This window comes from Lissotriton vulgaris, chromosome 2_1 (assembly GCF_964263255.1).
Source record: "Lissotriton vulgaris chromosome 2_1, aLisVul1.2, whole genome shotgun sequence".
Taxonomy (NCBI): Eukaryota; Metazoa; Chordata; class Amphibia; order Caudata; family Salamandridae; genus Lissotriton; species Lissotriton vulgaris.
The window spans coordinates 1593621484-1593643180 of record NC_141687.1 but is presented as its reverse complement, the minus strand read 5'-3'; the positions used below and the strand labels follow the sequence as shown (position 1 = coordinate 1593643180).

The following is a 21697-nucleotide window of genomic DNA, read 5'->3' as shown; positions in this document are numbered from 1 at the left end:
CAGTTTCACAGGCACCAAACATGAAAGGTTTAACTGTTCTCAAACAAAAGTTAGCACCTAATAAATGCAATAAGGCAATCCAATGTTATCCTAAATGAGAATTAGGCATCACAGTAGTGATAAAACAGACATAGGTGTTTTTCACTACAAGGACATGTAAAGCTTAAAACTACTTGTCAAACCTTTTTAAATACAATGCAATCTGCCCTAATGGCTCGCATTGTACTTGGTTTGATTCATTCCTGCTGCGGGCATTAGGCCCAGCCACACAAATGGGGCAGTGCTTTTATCGACACAGGTGGGGCAATGCTTAGTAGTATACATTTTGTGGATTCCTGCAGATTCCAGAAGTTTCTATCACAGAAATGTAAGGTAATGGTTCATTTCAGTCAAAGTTTGAGGTTTGCAGGGCATTGTGGGTAAAAATACCTCATGGGAGCCACTCAAGTCACCCTATCCTGGAGTCCCCTAAGTTTCTTGTTTTCAAAACTGTGCAAATGTGCTAGGTTTCCCTGTGTGCTTGCTGAGGTAGCACCCAAAATTCACAACTACCCACCATGCAAAAGATTGGTCAGTTTTGAGTGGAAAAATGTGATCTGTCATTGTTGCATTTTGGGGAGTTTCCTGTTATGGCAATAGACCTCCCTACACAATTGAGGTACTATTTTCATTAGAAGACTTAGGGAAATGCTGGGTAGAAGGACGTTTGTGGCTACCCACAGATTCCAGAACCTTCCTCACAGAAATGTGAGAACATTTGTTTTTTCAGTCAAAGTTTGAGGTTAGCAAGGGAGTCTGGGTAAAACAACCTTGTAAAAACCACGTAAGCCACCCCATGCTGGAGTCCCATAGGTGTCTTGTTTTAAAAAATGTACATGTTTGCTATGTTTCCTTAGGTACCAGATGAGCTATGGCCTAAAATCCACAGCTACCAAAAAAAGTGGAAAAATGTGATACATCCATGTTGCATTTCTGCAGTTTCCTGTCGCAGGCACTAGGCCTACTTACATAAGTTAGGTTCCAGTTTTATCAGAAGACATGTGGGAGGATAGAAAAGTATGATAAATGTTCATGCCCATTGAATTTCACTGCATTTGTGCCATCCAAATATAAGCCAGTTTCTAAAATGTTTTAAAATGCTGTCTAAATGCTGTCTAAATTATATGCTAATATGGGTACCCACAAATTCAGTGAAGTGCAAACAAAAACTGATTTTTAACTTCATATATTTAGCAAACTTCAGAAATACATAGGTTTACTTGATACCCATTTTTCACTTTACATATTTTACCATATGAATTGGTCTATACTTGGTACACAATAAAAAAACAATTCACAGTGTGGCTAAGTTGTTGGCTTGGGTTGTTGGAAAACCTACAAACCCTGTATGTCAATGCAACCAGAAAAGCCTAATGGGCATAATGACGTATTGCTTTTGCAAATTTAACATGGTGACGAAAAGTTACTGCATAAACTTGCTGAATTTGAAACTTTGTCTACTTTTCATACTGGTTTCCACCACAAACTGGAAGTAGGTTGAGAGCACAAAAATAGGGAAAATTGGGGTAAAAAAGGTATTTTTGTAAAATTCAGCTCAACATGTTCATGAAAGCTGGAAAGATGGTGACTTTAGCATAGCAAACTGATTGCTGATGCCATTTTTATGAAAAAATCGGACATTTTCATTCAGAACACTTTTTTTCTATTTGAAAAAAAACCCTCAATATGTAGCTATATTTTGGCTATTTTCTCAGTCGCCTGATTGGCAATTCAAAAAGCCTAGGTACCTTTAAAATCCCCAGGACATTACAAAAAAGCTCAGGGGAAGGAATAGCAGTGAAAGGGTTAAAGTTGCCTACATGCTGCAATGGCATACCTGGGACATGTTTCAAGGGGATACATATGCGGATGCTGCCCACTAGTAGCATTTAGCTTAAAGGCCCTGGGTAGATGAAATATCACTTTACTAAGGGCTTATTGGTAAATTAAATATGCGAAGGGGAAAAACATTCACACCCTTTATAGAGCACCACAGGTGCGTCAATCTTAGGCCTTTGAAGTGCGTCCATCTCTGCCAAGGTGGAGAGGGATGCACTTCAAAGGCCTAAGATTGAAAGTACCCCTGAGTCAAGAGGTGATATGTAGAAGGGAGGAACCCACAGCAATTAATCAAAGTGCTATTGTCCCGGTTTCTGCGTTTGAAGCCCACCTACAGTACCTCTACCACCAAGTTGAGGGTGGCACATGGTGCCCCACACCTCAGTCCCGAGGAAGACCCAGGTGTAAGGACCTAAGCAGCCTACTTTCTTTTAGGGTTGAACCGTAGACTGTGCCAATGTTTTGCGCCAGTTTGGTCAACAGTGCTACTTCACTGTGACAGTGTATTCCAAACAATGGCTATGCATTTGTTAGCATTCAATTGTGCTGCTAAGCAAAGCCGTTTTTATTGTAAATAATGGTGTGATGGATATATTATCACTACCTTTCCTTTCACTTTTCCAACCTTGACTTCAGGCACACAACCTTCCCCCCTCATTTGCCCTTTTGCGTGGGACACACTTTTGTGGTACCTTTTTCCAGATTATTTGCTGGTCTGTGAACATCTTATGATGTTCAATATGATTAAATAATATTGAAGAATGAATTGTTGTGTACAAAGTGAATAAATGCCTGTTGGTATTTAACTGTGTGTGTTCTCTAGAATTGTTCTACTGGGACCCACTTTCTACTGTACTGGCTAGCACAAGACCTGACCTGAATTCACTCCCTGTTCCACAGTTCCCATTTCTCTAAAGCTGCTACGCAGGGACAACATGTGTTAACAGCCTGGTCTGTATAAAGGACTGACCTGTTGTCAGACTACACTGCAACCCTTGAATCTTCAAGCCACCTCTGCATAGTCATTAGAAGTATGCAGCGGCCAGTCTACCAGCCCGGTGACTCAAAACTGCTCCACATTGGGCTCTGGTCATTGAGTCTAGTTGTGTCCTGCACCAACTAACATGCAACCCAGACAGTAAGTCAATGTTTTGGACAGTCACGCACCAGTCACTGTGTTCAAAGCATTCTCAGTTTTTAACATTATATAGTCATAGTGTAACATTTGTTTTCATTTGTATTCAGGATATTCAGTATTTGAGAAAAAGATTACTTATGCAGAGTCTTCGAATATCTAACTAAAATACCTAATTCATTTAACTATTTGAAACCCAACAGGCAACTTTTGTTACAGAATTCACTTAAGTCACAAACAGTACCTATTCTGAGTAAATTTGTGTTTACTGACACTTTAAGCTAATACTGATAGAATGTTTTGTTGTTGTTACATATTGGTATAAATATTGTAAAGTCCTTGATCTACTTACCATTGTCCATCTTAAACCTAGTATTAAATTCATGACTCCACCAGCCGGTTAACCTAAAATATGAAAAGCAAGTGGTGACCTTGATACCAAAATGTTACAATAATGGAGAACAGATGTAATTTTCAAAGGCAATGCTCAAATAGTTAGACAAAAAGTAAAGCTGCTAAGAGGGCTCATGTCATGTGTGAAACCTTCAAACTCCAGGGGGCACTCAATGCAGTGCAGCAGCCAAAATGATGGGCTGCGTGGCAGGGAAGAAGTAAGAGAGCACCCTATCAGCAGAGATATGGCACTCTCCTCCCCTCTCCCTGGGTCTAGTGCAGAATTTTGCTGCTGAGCACCATGCACATAGTGCTATAGTGCAAGGGTGTATGTATGAGTCCTACATAGATTTTGTACTGGAAGGAATGCCTTCCTGTACATAACATTGGGGCATATTATCAAGGGGGTTTATCTCCGCTTTTTTGGCTTTAAAAGCCAAAAAAGCAGAGATACAATTATCTCCCTATTACCTAGCTGTCGCTAACACCAGTTAGCGACAGCTAGTAGGAGATAGCGACCATCTTGGGCCCCACTTTGCATGTCAGTGATATTTATCACTAATGACATGCAAAGTGGGCGTGCCAAGATGTTAGCAACTGTTTCGCTATCTCCTATTACCAACTTTTGGAGATATTCGCGCTAAGCGCGAATATCTCCAAAAGCTAACACCTGCCCTGAGCAGTTCTTAGCCATGTTATCCAATGGGAGGTGGATAACATGGCAAAGAGCATTAGCTCGGTAATGCATGAATATCGCTGACTTTTCAGCGATATTCATGCATTGCGGCCGATTTTTATCTGCGATAAAAATCACCGCAGCTCAGCGGTAAATTTTTGTCTCTAACCAAGCAATAGCGATAATTATCGCTTTTGCTTGGTAATATGCTCCACTATGCCTAGACAACTTTTAAAACTGCTCCTACTTTGTATGCGTGTTGTGTAGTGCAGCACACATTTAAAGTCAGAAAAGAAAAGAGAAATTAACACTTTAATGCCTGCTTTCAAGTTGGTTTAATTATTGATTCAAAACACTGTCTACTATTGTTAATAGTTAGGGTTTTGCGTCAGTAAGTCGATTGCATGGGAAAGTCCATGTACCATCCATTTAATACCCCCTGAATGATAAATAATGCAAAGCAGTGCCACATTCTGATTTGTGTTACTTTTAGGCAACTTTTTTGCAGTGGAAAGTAAATTTAAAAAAAAAACATATTGTGCTGCTTAGTGTCACTTTTGTGATGCAAACACATCGCTAAATGTTTGTAAATCTGGGCCTAGATTTTTATCTGAATGCACCTTTCCTGTGGAGGTTTACCTGCTGACCTCCTCTACTTCCTCGGTCGGCTTTGATTATTATTTTATTATAATTTAGGATTGACTACTTGCTGCATCACCACAGTGGTGAATTACCTTCACCTGCATGTTAGCAATTCTCAAAAACATAGTTAAGGTGGCTGTAGCCAACCTTTCAACAGAATGCCAAAATGTTTGGAACCCAGTATTAATTTGTTACTTTTGAAGCCTGTGAGTCTTGAGTCATGTATGTGGCTTATGTTTTATAATCATACTTAACTCTTCAAAGTCTGATCTAATGGCTTTATTGGCTATTGTTCTATGTGATGTGATGATGCTAACAGTCTGCTCATTTAAGTGGTAGGCATGTGATGCTCTCTTTCAAATTTCAACATGGGTTGCTCCAGTGCATGAAATTTGGCAGGAGTAAATGAACCACTCTGGACGCCTCTCATTCTGGACCTTACAGTAGGCCTCTAAAACAGGACTGCATGGCAATGGTTGCTGTACAGTTTCGGCATAGGCAACAATAGTTGCAGTTTGGCCTCCTAAAGTAGTTGTGGCATTTTGGCTGTTTTGTGCAGTCTCTATAGGTATGGTAATCACATTTTTAGCAGTTTCAGCTTCTGTGTGATGGGATGTCTCACAACCATCCCGTTTCTGCTAGTTTAGTATGAGCAGATGGATATTTTGGAGATTAAAAGCCAATAAAGTATTAATTTAACATAAATGATCACCAAGTTTAAACTTTTAAGAAGGCCTCCTCCTTAGCACAGCCCTAATGGTGCTGAGGACAAGACCATCGTGTCCATGCACTCACTGCATTGAATACCATGTGTGCTTCCGACAGAGGGATTGTCTTTTTTATTTTCAGGTCGGGTTTAAAAGTTTTTTTTTGCATTTTGTAATTATGATCAGCATGCTGATGTCATTACATTGAAAGGGAAAGTAAAATGAGCCGATCAGATCATTTACTTTCACTCGCATTGGTGCTCGAGGGCATATCTAAGTCCCGCCAGCACTGTTTACATGGGGGAGGTACTATTAGAAAAGGGACAATTCTAATGGTATATTGCCCTAAAGGTTTCCTGTTTGGAGGTCCCCACAGCAGGGCGATCCCCAACTGGGATCCACCAACTAGGTATCAGTAAGTACTTTAGAAGGAGGGGAGCAGCCTTCACAGAAATGGACTAGAGATTCCTTAACCCCCAAATGATTTTTAGCTCTAATCCGCACCCAGGGGGAGGGGGCAGAAATCCCAGTAGACATCAGGGGCTATATTATACGAAGTGCCCCAAGGCGCAATGGGTGTTTGGGCCTGCTTTGCGCACCCCGCGGCACTTTGGTATTACACAGGGGGCCGCTGATGCTTGGGTGGCTCGGTATTACTGAAAGTGCCAGTGCACATACAATGCAAGTGGTTTCTCACAATGGCATTCCCTCATTTGCATAGGGCCATCCCTTTGCCTCTGCTCTAGCACTGTATTACAGATGCAGGCACAGTGGCCAAGAAGCACTCAAGAGGCGCACTGACAGTGCACCATCTAAAAGATGGCACACTGTCAGTGCGCCCCCTCAAAGCAGCACTCTGGAGGGGGGAAGAGGATCCCAAGGACCTCCCAGACATCCCTTTGCAGGCGGGTGCAGTCCCTGGCTACTCCCTGTTGCAAGGGGATCTCTCACCCCTCTTAAGTACAAGCAGGTTGCCGTCTGCACTATGAAATACAGAGTGGTTTCTTCAAAGTTGCTCCATAATTCACATGAATGCACTGCCCCCAGGGCAGCATGAGTTTGCGGCTGCCTTGAGGGCAGTGAATTCTATGTAACAGGGCGCACTTTTTCTGTTTGCTCTTGGGCACCTTTTTTAAGGAGTGCCAGGGCACAAACATAGAAAGCGCACTGGTTACATAATAGGACCCCAGGAATATTTTTGCTTTTGAAAAATGGGTGGAGGCAGTCGGCCTAAACATTGAGCTTAGACCCCTCCCTTCCAAATGAATTGCAACAGTCTTTCTGCCATCCCAATGGCATCTGGCGCTAGTTGCGATAGCAAGGGAAGCAAACCCAGAGAAAGAACTCTAACCAGCTGAGAATATCCATGTTTTCAGCACTTTCCTGAAAGCCAGGAGGATGGGCATGACTGCAATGTGCCAGGGAAGGGCATTCCAAACTTTAGATGCTCTAAGCACAATACTTCTACCACCCCAGTTCACATATCTGAATTTGGGGATCACCAGATGTTTTTCAGAAGCGACCAAGAAAAGCTCTCTTGGGCAAAAAAATCATGTCCTACCCGTGCAGTGTTTTGCACACAATGCACAAAGCTAAAAGGTGTTTTCATACAATGTGCCCCCAGTGGGGGCAGAAAACCCCTCTAGACTTCAGGGAGATTATATTGAGAGGGGAGTGCCCCCCCCCCCCTTGCGATGGGCTAGTGCTCTCTTCCTCCCCCAGCCAAAAAACATTTGATTCTTCCCCGCCAGAGGCAGAGAGGTTATTATTGCTAATTTGCCCCCAGGGGTAGAAAGCCCACTGGACAGTAGGAATGCTTTTAGTACAAAAAAAAGAGTGTTGAGGTAGATAGGAGGTGTTTACCTCCAATATACCACCTCAGGGTGGAAAGCTCACTAGAGCCCAGGGAGTTTATTTGGGGGGGGCCTTGGCAATGGTCTAGTGCTCCCCGTGCCCCAACCATAAACATCTGTCTGCCCCCAGTGTGGGCATATAGGAGGTCTTCACTGCAATCTTCCCCTCAGCAAGGGCAGGTAGCCCACTAGACACCAGGGATGTGTTTTAGAAATAAAAAAAGGATTGGGATGGCCAGTCCAAGTATTGGCCCAAATTCCCACTAACCAAATTATCAAAACAGTCTTTATGCCCACAGAGGGCCAAGAGGGAGTTTGACAATTTAGCCCTGCAATGGCAGGGTAAGAAAGTCTGCTGCATACTAGGAATACTTTTTATAAAATAATGAGATATGGTCAGGCCCAATGTGACATCAAACCTTACCACTAAAACCTTAACAGTTTTTCAGCTCTCTTGTGGAATAAAGCATCTCCATCCCTTTATCAAGAGATAAGTAATTTCAATGCTTATTGGTGTGATCTTTCTAAATGTCCCAAAAGAGAGGGGCTAACTGCCAACATAATCTAACCTGCCATGTTGAATGGCTCCACTGTTCATGTTTGGTCCGGTCGCTAACTGGAGAAACCTTCCAAACCCAGACATTTTTGGCTAGTAGACACCGAGGGGAGCCTAAGGTCGCATATCCCACCTGAATCCCACAACTTTATCTTACAGGCACTACTTCCAGCCATACAAGTGGGGTAGCATTTTTATCAGGATAAGTGGGGGAAAGTTGGGTGGTACTGACTCTGAAAATGTGTGTCACTGACAGGATAGAACATGTGTATTGTAGCCAAAGTTTGAGGTTTACAAGATATTGTGGGTTAGAAAACATTGCAGTATTTATGAGAGGCACACCACCCTGAACTCTCCTGTGCCTAGTGTTCAGAATTGGGTGGGTTTGGTAGGTTTTCATAATTGTTGCTGAGCTACCCAAATTGTAAAAAAGGATTGGTTTTGAGAGGAAACATTTGACTAGTCCTTGTTGCTTGTTGAGCCCTTACCTTTAGTGAGTGCTAGGCTCAACCACACAAGTGAGGTACCATTTGTATCAGAGATGTAGAGGAACACTGGGTTGAAGCAATTTTGTGGAACTCAGTCAATTCTGGACATTTAAGTCCCAATAATGAGAGGAATATGCATGATTTTAGACAAAGTTTGAAGTTTTCAAGGGCTTCTGGGTAAGAATGCCTGGTGAGAGCCACACCAGTCATGCCACCCTGGATCCCCATGACTAGTTTCCATGAATGTCATGGTTTTGCAAGTTTCCCTCTGTGCCGGCTGAGCTCAGGCAGCCACGGCCCGTGGAGGGAGTTTCGGTGGGGCAGAGAGGTAGGGCGGGGGAGGGGCAGGATGGGGGATGCTGAAAACCAGAATATGGACAATTGAAGGTAAGTAAACAATTTAATAAATAAAACGAATTTCGTAGCGCGCCCAGCATCGCATTTTAAGATGCAGGGCGTGCTACGAAATTCATGTTATTAATCAAATTGCTTACTTACCTCCAATGATCCATATTCCGGTTTTTAGCACCCCTCACCCTGCCCCTCCCCCGCCCCGCCTCTCTGCCCCACCGAAACTCCCTCCACGGGCCGCAGCTGAGCTCAGGTCCAAAATCCACAGCTATCCAAATGCGAAGAAAGGGTGGTTTTCAGTGAAAATATGTGAATGTGTCCTTTTTTGTCAGGGGCGCTAAGCTCACATACACAAGTGAAGTACTAATATTATCAAGAGACATGAGGGGTCACTGAGTGGTATTACATTTGTGGCTCCCTGCAGATTATAGAACTATACCTCACAGAAATGTAAGAAAAATGTGTGTTGTTAGCCAAAGTTTCTGCTATGGAGGTGAAAGTAAATGCACTTCCTGAAACGGGTTAGGCCAGCTATTTGCATTTTCTGATTCAGTTTTTTAAATATCGAATGCTTGTGAAACGCGAATTGTCTATAGGAAAAGTACGCAAATCATATCCAGCAATTCCCATTTTATGGATCAGTATTTGTTACAATTTAGGAAATGCTAATTATCCTTTTTGTACATCAGACCATATGCCATTTATTTCAGCCTCTCCCAGGGTCAGTCATGTGCTTTCAATCTTAACATTTTAGTCAACAGCAGGTTGCACTCAGGGACCTGAAGGTTTGGTTTTATCATTGCAAATATGGGCATAGAAAACATAGCATTTAAATTCCTGTTAGTTAAAGATCGACAACAGGTTGATGGTGTCACACATGACAGGGGGCACTTGATGGCAATAATTCTGGATCTACTTGAGTAGGCATTATTATTCATAAGTGTTGGCAACAATACATCTATGCAAACACATTAATATGTTTGAAACATTTAGAGAAGAAAATGTAAATGAGCTCTTTCTCTCATGCTTCATGGAAAACAGCACCTGTGCAACTAAGTGCAAATACATTGACAATCACCCTTTCATATTGTGCATTTTTCGCAGACCACTGCCAGACATCTGTCACTGGCGTTTAACTAAACAGAAGATTTACATTATTTTTACAAAAACCCTAGACGAAAAATTCAAATTCATTAATTATATTTTGATTAGCATATTCTGATTTATTCAAATAACACAAAGACTATCATAACATGGCTCTACTGGCAACAAATTGCAATAATAAAACTGTATGTAAGTGAATCAGAGTGGTTTTTCTAAACATTTATGAATCTAATGGCTTGATTTACCAAAGCTTTTCTGCAAATTTGTGTACATGGAAAAAATAAACCTTTATCAACAAACCCCATCATGTTAAAAATGACAGATACATTTTCAAGCCATGAATATCTTATTGTTGCTTTTATTCATACCATTTCATGCAGCTGTTTTATTATTTTCCAAATATATGTACAATTGAGAACAGCTTCCAAAAAGGACAGCTGCACTAGCAGGCATGGTTCTTCTTTATATATAATAGAAGATAAGTACTGTCCACTGTGTGATGGTACTAAACTGCTTGAAAACAAATCATCTGTCTGACTTTTATCTGAGTTGTTGCATATTTAAATATTCGACATTTAACTATAATGATCGATTTGAAAATATAATTTTGACCGTGCTCCGTGGGTGCAATAACTTACGCTGGTTTTATGGTTTGAGCATGCTTTTCATGAATGAAGGCACCAGCAAGGCCACCTGCACCAGAATTCAGATACTGTAACGACAACAAGAGACATTAACTAGGGTTGTTTCCGCTTGAAACAATTAGATTTTAAGCACGAACATTGATTTTAAAAAATACCATGTTTCTAAATGGGTGATAACTGTTTAATAAAAAACAACTCCATACACAGTGCCTAGTCTTCTTGTTACATAATTTATCTGTTTTATACTTTTCTAGATAATTTTATTTGATATCATTTTGTATGTGCTAGACTATTTGTATGCGCTTTGTGTGATTTTAATATCTGGGAGATTCCTGAAATTATCATAGGTTCAGCTTTATGAAACAAATTAAACGAGGGAGTAGCCAGAAAATAAATACAAACACCTCCACTTTAAAACAATACCACAAATGGCACTGAACGAGCTAATATGTCAAATAGTCGTTCAGGAGATTGTATCCTCTGAAGGAAATACGAAGTTCCTTTCTTCCCTCCAATCCCTTTTCAGTCTTTTTTTCTTTTTTTCCTTTTTTCTCTCAATCCTTATAGTTGTGTTTGCCTCCATCATTCATTCAGTTCTTACATCCGTCCTTCTGTAATTTCTTCCTTTTTTCCATCAATCTTTGTCTTTTTGCCCATTCTTCATGCATGTGTCCTTCCCTCTTTTAATCGATCCCATCATCGAGCATCTCTCCTTCCATCTTTGTTTAAATCTAGCCCTCTATCATTAACTTCAGCAATTCATCATTATCTCCATCCATCCATTCTTTTTTCACTCCATCCATCCATCCATCTATCCATCCACCCATCGACCCATCCATCCACCCACCACCCCATCCATCCATCCATCCACCCACCCATCTATCCATCCATCCATCCATCCATTTCTCAGCCCCATCCATCCATCTCTGCCCACCTGCCTTCCTTCTATTCATCTCTTCATCCCTCTTTTGTTGCACCACCACACTGCTCCACTATGTTGCCCTCTCACAGTGGTATTTACTGTTTATGAGCTTCTGTTCAGAGACCAGCCGTCCCTGAAGAAAAGTCAAAAGGAACTGTAAAGAAAAAAATCAACATTTTTATATTAATCAGAATTGCCCAGTGCACCATGTATAAGTTGCTGAAATTGATGGTTTATACCGCCTCTGCTATGAAATCAGTTACCTCACTTTAATAAGTTCAATGTTAATGCAATTGTAGGTTTTGAATAGGTGTGCATTTGTGCACGTGTGCGTCCCTCTCAACGTCTGTTAGTTTGTTCATGTCTTCTTCTGTATGTATGTATGCATGAATACAGTGTCAAAATCACCAACTACTGTGTTGCCGTCCTCCTTCATGCTCCCAATCATTGTTCAATTTCCATTTGCCAGAGCTGAATCGTGCTGAGAAAACTAGAAGAAATGCTTATGAATGTGTACATGCTGGGTGAAGGTTCCCCTCTTGCTGCAACGTTTTGGTGCCTGTAAGAGATAATTTGAGTGTTTCCATTGTCTTTTACCAGTGGGCACCAGCATCGAAGCCAGGTGTAGCCCATGCAGGTATGAGCGGTGGGGCAGTAGGGCAGGGTGGGGGGAGGGGACTCAATGTTATGTTATGTTATGTTATTTCGTTTTTAAAAAAAGCACAGCTACTCAATAGAGGGTCCCGGCGCTGGGCTGATTTCTTTTTGTTGATCTTAGGACTCTAGCACTTTACCACTCTTAACTAGTGCTAAAGGTCATGTGCTCTCTCCCTTATTGATGTATCCACAATTGGCACATTTATCTTTCTAGCACAATGCACTACATGAGCCCAGGGCCTGTAAATTAAATGCTTCTAGTGGGACTGCAGCACTGCTTATGCTACTCACTCAAGCACCCTTATATATGTCTCAGTATTGCCATTGCAGTGCATGTATGTGCAGTTTACACTGCCATTTGGACTTGGCATTTAAAAACCATTTCCTAGCTTTAAACTCCAATTGTATTAAGTATATGTTACCTCTGAGGTAGGTCCTAGGTAGTCCATAGGGTAGGCTGTTCTGGAAGTACAAGGTAGGACATTTGATTTTAAGTTTTACATGTGCTGGTAGTGAAAAACTCCCAAATGTATTTTAACTACTGAGAGACCTACCCCTCTCATAGGTTAGCATTGGGGATTCATTATTACGTTTAATACACTGTCTCCTAGTTACTTTTCATTTGGATTTGGAGCTGGAAGGATCACTCTCCTTATTTGCTGCATATATACCATTGGATTTAAGGACTTTGTATTTGAGATGCCGCACGTATAATCAAAAACTGTTGTATAAGGGTGTTGTTTGTTTGATTGAGGGCATGCACCAGGGTTTATTTGTACTTTTATTTGATCTTTAAATCGTATTGTGGTGTGTGGCCTGCAGTTTCAGTCGGGGCATAGGTATTTTTTGCATGCAATTTGTCTTCTTTTGTAAAGAAAAAATGCTGCACAGTCAAGTGCATTTTCTTCATGTTTATAATACATTTACAATATTGATTTGATTCACTATGTGGCCTATTCTTTCATTGGGCCGTGCAGCCAGTAGGCCCAGTACTAGTCGTGGGTGAATGAAACAGCTGTTTCTGTGGTGTCTGTTGAATTGAAACACCATTTAGGCCATCTGATGGCATTGGATTAAATTACATCATGTTTTTTTGTGGGGTATTGCACATTGTATTTATGTATGGATGCCTTTGAAGGATGTATTTTGTTGTAAACATGTTTAGACCAGTGAACTTTCATTATTGGCATTGCTGAATTAATGCTGTTTTCTTCAGTGTAACCAATTACAATGCCTACCTTCTTAGTCAGGCCAGTGTATGAATATGTTTGCCATAGGCCACCATTTGCCTTTGTTTCCCATGCATTTTGGTATGGTCAGTGTCCATAGGCCTGTATGCGCTTTTTATGTTCCATGCCTCTAGCTTCTTGTTCTTTGACCATGTGGCTAGTGGCCATTTTGGGTAGCCAGCCAGTGTGCTATTGCCATTTAACCTCATGTATTGTTTGCTATGGCCATGCCTCCTTGCTGGTTATGGCTATTGTTGTAACCATGTGGATGGCAGCCATTTTGTGTAGCCAGTCAGTGTGCTATTGCCACAGACCTTAATGTGTGCTCTATTTTCCATGCAGCCTGCTTGTTGTTGTGACCATGTGGCTCGCAGACATTGCGTGTAGCCAGCCAGTGTGCTTTTGCCATAGGCCTGCATGTGTTCTTTGTTTTCCATGCCTCTTGCTTCTTGTTTGACTATGTGGCTGGCGGCCATATTGTGTAGACAGCCAGTGTGCTTTTGCCATAGGCCTGCATGTGTTCTTTGTTTTCAATGCCTCCTGTTTATTGTTTAACTATGCATCTTGCAGCCATATTGGGTAGCCATCCAGTCTGCTTTTGCCATAGGCCTGCATGTGTTCTTTGCTGCAGGCATGCCTCCTTGATGGTTGTTATTCACCATGTGGCAGTCACCCATTTTGTGTAGCCAGACAATGTTTTTTTTTTTCCCGTAGGATGTATGTCTTCTTTGTTCCCCATGCCTACTTGCTCAGTTTTGTTGTTGACCGTGTGGAAATGGCTGGCAGCCATTTTGTGTGCCCAGCCAGTGTGAATTTGCCAAAGGCTTGCCTGGATGGATGAGATATCAATTTAATAATATGCTTGATGATAAATTTCACTTATTTTGAATATTTTATTTTACATTTTTAACGTTAAGGTTTTATAATTTTACATTTATTTTTAAATTAAGTTGTTCTTTTTATTTTTTATTTATTTTTTATTTTAATTTATTTTTGTCAGTTTTGCCTTAGTTGATCCAATATCGAGCCACCATAGGCGCACAGCCACACAACAGCATTTCATTTTCTATGTATATGATTCCGTTTCCTTCTGGACCCCATGGAGTACACAATTGTTTCAGGAAACAGAGCAAAGTGGACAGCAGCCAAAGGAGGATGAGCATCCTTCCGAGCAAGAACCTCCTCTTTTAGAATTATTGTCTCTCACATCTCCAGCAAGGAAAAGGAAGGGTACTATGCCACCATCTTCTCAAAGCAACAGTTATGTTGATGATGGTAGGGGCATGAAGTGGACCCCAGCAGAGTGCAGGAGACTACAGGAGAGGTAAGGGAAAAGAAAAGTTCCTGAAAGACTTAGGGGCCAATTTGATGTCTGTCGGAAAGCCTTGGATCGCTAGTTGGAAGCTTTCTGACTGCAGTCGGAGGCTTTCTGACCAATTATGATGTCAGCGGTCGGAACGTAAACCTGCCCGTCATTCCTACGCGGTTCCAACGGGCTCTCTGAGTCTTCCGGCCAGTCGAAACCACACCGTAATCCCCTATGGATGGCGTTTCTGCCATTGGGATTACAATGTTGGTTTCTGACAGCCTTTCTGTGTTGGCCTTCCTGACACAGAAAGGCTGTCAGAATACAACTTTGCCTCCATGGCCTACGGTTGATGATCGAAAATGCCTGCACTATGGCAAGCACCACGCGGTGCCTGCCACAGGGTGCAGGATTTTACACCCCCCCATTTCTCTACGGGAGGCTGTATTATGGCTGGGTTAAGGCTATAACACAAGATCCCATAGAGTAAAGGGAATATGCAACTGAACAGTGTTTGGTCACATTGTAATCAGGTGGTCGGAACCGCCGACCAGAGGTTGGTCGGTCCCAAGACCACGACGATGTCAGTCAGAGGCAACTCTAACCAACATCATAATAAGCCCTTCAGACTAATGAAAGGGGAGGATGAGGATGAAAGGTGACACAGAGGAGTCCAACATTGCTATTTAACTTGCTCCAAGGAATGTGGGACCTTCAGCTCCAATAATTGCAAAGCCCCAGCTGACCCCTGCAATGACTCCTACCACAGGACAAGTAGTGAGGCATTTGAAAACACATCACCTACCTCCAGTTCTTCTTTAGGTGCTGGCAGTGGCACAGTTGAAAAGTACTTCTCCCCAGTTTGGGACTAGTTTATGGTTAGCAAATAGAGGGAGCACATTACAAAATGCAGCATTTGCCACAATAAAGTTTATCATAGTTAAGCTGGGTACACATTATGGTGCTGATTATATAGAAATACTGACATGTAAAAAAAACACTCAATCAATTGGGAGGAGCACTTTAGAATAATTGCTGAACATGGTTGTGGCTTTGAGCAGAGCTGGGGAACATCATCAACAAGTCCAATCACGGTGGGAGGAAATAATGAAGAAGAAGATGGTGACATCTTCCTACAAAGCAGCCCTGTCCCCACCAGTTTTCTTGCAGGATCACCCACCTAAGCGAATTCACAATGGCACACGACTCAGAGTGAGAAGGAGACACGACAGCACACAGTGACTGCCCCACCACAACACACTTTGAGCCTACCTTCATCTAGTTCTTGTCAGTGGCCCCAGAAAACAAGAATATCCAGGCTAATATTATGGATATGTTTAGGCAGGAGGGGCCCTAGTAGCACAACCACCCAACTGCATGTTTGTACAATGTGAAGCTGGCAAAAATGTTAGCGCTGAACCTCCTCCAGTTTTATTTTGTGGAAGGAGTGGGATTCTTAGTATTTGTGGCAGCCATCTGCTAGAAAATGAAAGGTTCCAATTTGGACCTATTTTACAAGAATTGCTGTTCCAGAACTGCAACATGATGTTCTTCAGTATGTTGGACAAGCTTTGCAGCTAAGTGTTGTCTACACTATCCATTTGATGACAAACATCTGGACCAGTTGTCAGGCATCTGATTAAATGTGCATCACTGCACACTGGATCTTTTTTGCAGGGGTAAAGCAAAAAATATCTACATGTCTGTGCACTGAAACAGTGGTCATGTTCGCCATGGAGAAATCACATACAGCTATAAACATCTTGGACAAATTTAACGGCAAGGTATATGAATGGCTAAAACCCAGAGCTCTTATTATTGGATTTGTTGCCATGGACAATGGCAGTCAAATAGTCAAGGTCATGTCAGATGGTGGCTATTTCAGAATCCTGTGTTTGGCCCATTGCATCAACCTAGTGGACCAAGACTTTCTCTAAAAACAAACATAGTCAATAACGTACTGACTACCTGGAAAAGGTTTTGCACTTATTTAAGCCATTCATTAAAGCCCAGAAGCAGCTGCAGAATATTCAGTGTGCAAAGAGAGCAACAGTTAAAGCCCTGACACAGGAGGTGCCAATGCATTGCAACTCAAGATATTACATGTTTCAACATCGGTTTGAGCAGTACCAACAAATCAATAACTATGTCATTCAAAGAGGAGGGCATGCATTTTGGAAAGCTATGACCATGGGTGTTTACAAATGGGGCATAGTCTAATGCCTGACACAGATGCAAATGCATAGGAAGTTAGCAAGGAGGATAGTACGGTGGGCCAAGCTATTCCGTTGTTGCATCTGTTAGTGGAACAGGTAAAGAGGGTGCCTGAGAGGTGGATTGTTGACCAAGCCAGGGAACTGGAAGGAGATTGGATGGAACTTTAGTCTGCCACCATGCAGTTCTGGGATGCTTCCCTCAATTTCCAGAGAGGTCAGTCTTGTCTCATAACTGCCAACACCATCAACCACAACACCGGCAACAACAGCAACAGAAGGACCTTCCCCAACCTCTGCATTGGTTTCAGTTAATAGGGCTTAGGTCCAAGTGGCAACATCAATGATCATCCACAGGATGTTCCAGGAGTATATGGATGATCCAAAATAGGTCTATGAGGATCAAACCCCATTGATATATTGGTATAAAGATGTGCAAAGGCCAGAGCTCAGAAGACTGACAATGCAGTATCTGGCTTGTACTTTAGCCAAGGTGCCTACTGAACATGTGTTCAGTGCAGCTGGTGCAGTTGTTACAGTGAGAAGGACCAGTCTCCCCCTCACAATGTGGAGAGATAGACTACGCTCAAAGTAAACCAAAAATTCATACCACACCATTCCTGAAGCAACACAGGAGGACAAAGCGTGTTAGCTGACCAACTTCTGGGTTAACCACCAAAGTTTGAGGATAAACTCTACTTGCTGGACTTAGTGTGCCAGTGCCCCCACAGAACTTTTTAATTACTTCTCATGAAACTACTATCTTTGCAAAAAGTAAACTAGCTAATGGAACATTATTGCTTTGTGTCAGATTTATGCTGCCCCACCACATTTTACTCACATGTATTGCTGGATTGAAGTTGGGCCATTGTGCATTGAAGAATCCTCCACAATTTCTTCATCAATGCCTGGCCGTTTGCATACCTATCCTTTTTTGCATCACTTAGCACTAGCAGGGCTGTCCCAAAAGACTGTTGATTTATGATAGTGCAGATACCAAACTCCAATGTGTTGCCTGCATCAAATATGATTATCTTCTACCTAACCTACCCATTCTTGGATTGGAAGAGGTGACTACAACTATTGCAATGGTGAATGAGTGATTGTGTGAGTGATATTTGATGCTTCATGTGGTAGCAGACAGTAAGGGACAGTGTTGAACTGTGATTTGGAAACTTGTGTGAGATGATTTGCTATGTTTCGGGCCTGATTGACGAGTGATAATTTTTTTACCTCGAGGTGATTGGCCCTTACAAACTTACTTAGTGAAAATTAACCTGTACGATCCACTCTTATGATCATTCTGTTTTTTTTTTTATCCCCTAGGAGGGTTGCCCCATGAGAACTTTTGATTTACAAGATTGACAAATCCCAATCTGTTGCTTGCATCAAAGAGACAGTGTACCTTCCACCTTGCTTGGCTTAGAAAAGGTAACCATTGAAACCACGAGTGGTCTGATTATTGAGTGATTGTGAGTGATGATTGATGATACATGTGGTGGCAGACAGTGAGGGAGGGTGTTGAACTGTAATTTCTGAACTTGCTTGAGATGATTTGCAACGTTGGGGGCCTGAAAGATTGGCAATTATTTTTTCCCTGGAGATGATTGCCCATTTCACACTTTGCTAGATTTACTTGCTGGGTCCTCTCTTTTCGTCTGGTTCTTCAGAGACCAGAGCAGTCACTTTAGTTAACAAACAAAATCCTATGCAAAATATTGCAATTCTATTTCTCTACTTGTTTTACAACAGCAGTGCACCACACGTCTATCTTACTCAGGTAATGATGACTGGTCTGGGATGGAGTTATTCACAGTCAGGAGGAGGATGGTAGAACTTAGGGTGGGAACTGCAGGACTACCTCATCAACAGCGAGAAGCAAGAAGTTATCAACACCAGTTCAAGGGTAAACCAAGAGTATGAGGCTTAGTACTCAGCTATGTGAAATGGAGAGAGGTGCGTTTATATGTGTAAAGCTGCTGTGTGTGTGTTGGAATTGTGACAGAAGTGAAACTCTGAGCCCCCTCTTATTTATTTTGCTTTTCCTCTGAGTCTTCTTGATACGCTCCTCATGAAGCTTATCTTCCTTTTGTCCTTCTCCTTGACTTTAAAATACAGTTTCTCTTTTACAATCCTCAGGCCTTCTTCTAGTCTCCTGCATGAATGAAAGGTGGAAGCGAGCTCATCACTCCTGCTTAACTACCGTACCAGTCCAGCCAGGCAACCAAGAATGGACATTCTGAAAGAAAATGCAGATGCACCACCTTATTTTGCAATAAAGTATCATTTTTCTTTTAACAATCATATTTGGAGAACTGGTTGGGTGGGTTCACTTCCCAACCTTAGCATTTAGATATCTGATAACTTGGGTCTCAAAGGCACAAGAACTGTTTGCAGTAGATTTAGCTGTACTCTGTCATGCTCATTCCTTTGTTTCCTTCCACAACAGATTGATGATGATTAATGTGCTGCTCATTGCCCTGATGAATGTTGTCCTTTTGTACTGTTTGTCTTTGTCAAACCTTTCCCCGTATCCTTCTTCACATCTATTCATCATATTCCTAAACTTCCTCACCTGGGCTGCATGATTTATAGAGGTGTGGCTTAATTTACAACATCAATGGATCACACACTTTTTGGAGCAGATGTGATGAAAGCAACACAAAGGTACTGCAGGATCTTTTAAGCAATAGCCAACACTGAAAAGTGATCCATATTTTATATATAGAATGAAGAAAATCAGTCGTCAGCATCATCATTCAGGCCTTGTGTTATGTAACTGTAAATGCCCGAACTATGCTTGTCCACTCCAGACTTTGAGTCCAACTTTTATAACTTGAGGATTTTGTAAATACTACTACCTCCCCACTAGCCAAAAAATACTAGTATTGCTATATTTTGTATTTTAGCACTGTCAGGAATTCTATAATTATAACCCACTAACTCAGTCTTTTTATTCCCATTTGGTTGCCTAATGAATGAATGAATAAAAATCAACTTATACCGCGTGAACTTAGCCCAACGGGCGTCAAGGCGCCTAACAAAATTATAAAGGAGGGGTCAGGTGCGAGTTTACTGGTATGCCTCGGTAAAGAGCCATGTCTTTAAAGCTTTCCTAAACAGCCCAATAGAAGGTTGCAGTTTTAATTCAGGAGGGAGGGTATTCCACAACTTAGGGGCCACAAAGAAAAAGGCCCTTCCTCCCCACCTGACTCTGTTAACTCGAGGAACAGAAAGGAGATTCTTACTGGAGGAACACAGGTTTCTGCAAGGGGTGTATGGGACCACCAGAGATCTTATGCTTTCCGCACAGTCGCCGAACAAGGCCCCATAAACCAGGCACAGGATTTTAAAAGAGATCCTGGTCTGGATCGGGAGCCAATGTAGGCTCTAGCTGGCTGATATAGCTGAGGAGAGCCTAGGGACCTCAAGAACAAACCTCGCTGCCGCATTTTGAACGGTCTGCAGGTGTTGTATCAGACCTTTATTATTAATGCCCGCATAGAGCGCGTTACAATAGTCTAGCCGGGAGGCGACTAAAGCAACCACGATTTGTTTGCGGGCTTGCAGGGAGAGATAGTGGGAGATTTTCCTTAGAATCCTGATAACCCCCCAGCAGGTAGAGACCGTTCTATTAACCTGCTGGGCCATATCAAGTGAGGTGTCAATAATCACGTCTAAATTCCGGGCGGATTTCGTGGGTAGCGGGCAGGCTCCGAGAGAAAAGGGCCACCAGTCGTTTGACCATATGTCCTGATCTCTGCCGAAAATCAGGACCTCGGTTTACTCTCCGTTCAGCTTCAGTGAGTTCAGAATCATCCACTCTGAAACTACTTCCATGCAGTTCCTGAAGCTGATAGGGGAGGAACTCACCGAGTGGGAGAGAGACAGTATAATTTGGGTGTCATCGGCGTATGACACCACCTCCATCCCATGCGATCTTACCGGCCTGGCAAGTGGGGCCACATAGATGTTAAAGAGGGTAGGGCTCAAGGCCGACCCCTGCCCGACCCCACATTGCAGGGGAGAGGTACTCTCTTAGTTTAACCTTCTGCTCTCTCTGATTAAGGAAAGAGGTTGGTAGACTCAGTGCTGAGCCCTCCTATCCTATCTCCCTAAGGCGAGCTGTTAAAATAGAGGGAGACAGGGTGTCAAAGGCTGCTGTCAGGTCGAGCAGGACCAGAAGGGTGGTCTGGCCCAGGTCGACCTTCGCACGGATGTTATCTACAACCATAGTGAGCGCCGACTCGGTGCTATGGAACTTCCGGAAACCATGTTGTGACAGGTCCAGAAACCCAGAGGTATCAAGAAAGGCAGTAAGGTGTTGATTGAGGTAGGTTTCAAGCATTTTTGCTGGGGCTCGTAACAAGGATATTGGGCGGAATATCTTTAGAGTCTCTGGATCAAGAGTCAGCTTTTTCAGCAGAGGCTTTACAACTGCCCTTTTCCAAGATAATGGAAAAATGCCCTCTGCCAAAGCAGGATTCATCACCTCAAGGAGGGGGTAGCAAGACTTCTCTACACTCCTTCAGGATCTTCAAAGGACATGGGTCAATGGAGAGCCCAACTTAGTTTTATTCAGGAGCAGGTCTAATTGCTGCAAGGTAAGGGGAGGAAAACTAGGCAGATTCAGGGGGGTCCTTAGGCCGACATTCTAAGGGCAAAAATCACAGTTGATGGACAGAATGCAGAACAATGTCTTACATTCACCCCAGTACAAAGATCTGGGCCTAAATCCATCGTTTTTTGCACTCCACACCACCCTAGGTCAGACAATGGCTATATGCAAATCAGCCTTGACCCTGTGCCTCATGGGAACAGTCCAGCCCGAACTACCAAGCCATGCCTTTCCTAGACCGGAATCAAGCATCCAAGAACCGGTTTCTGGCTATCAGCCTTCTTCAGCCTGGATAGCTTGACTCCAGTGATGTGGAGAGCCTGCG

General features: G+C 42.5%; 1 protein-coding gene across 3 annotated transcripts in view; it reads right to left on the bottom strand.

Annotated features, from left to right (window-relative positions):
* The window catches only part of KYNU (kynureninase), a 940604-nt gene that overhangs the window by 181415 nt on the left and 737492 nt on the right, over positions 1-21697 (bottom strand). For all 3 annotated transcript variants that reach the window (XM_086957469.1, XM_086957470.1, XM_086957471.1), the window contains 2 exons: positions 10422-10495; positions 3366-3418 (listed from right to left, as the gene is read on the bottom strand). In XM_086957469.1, the coding sequence (XP_086813595.1) occupies positions 3366-3418; positions 10422-10495 (127 nt within the window). The remainder of the gene's footprint in view (positions 1-3365; positions 3419-10421; positions 10496-21697) is intronic.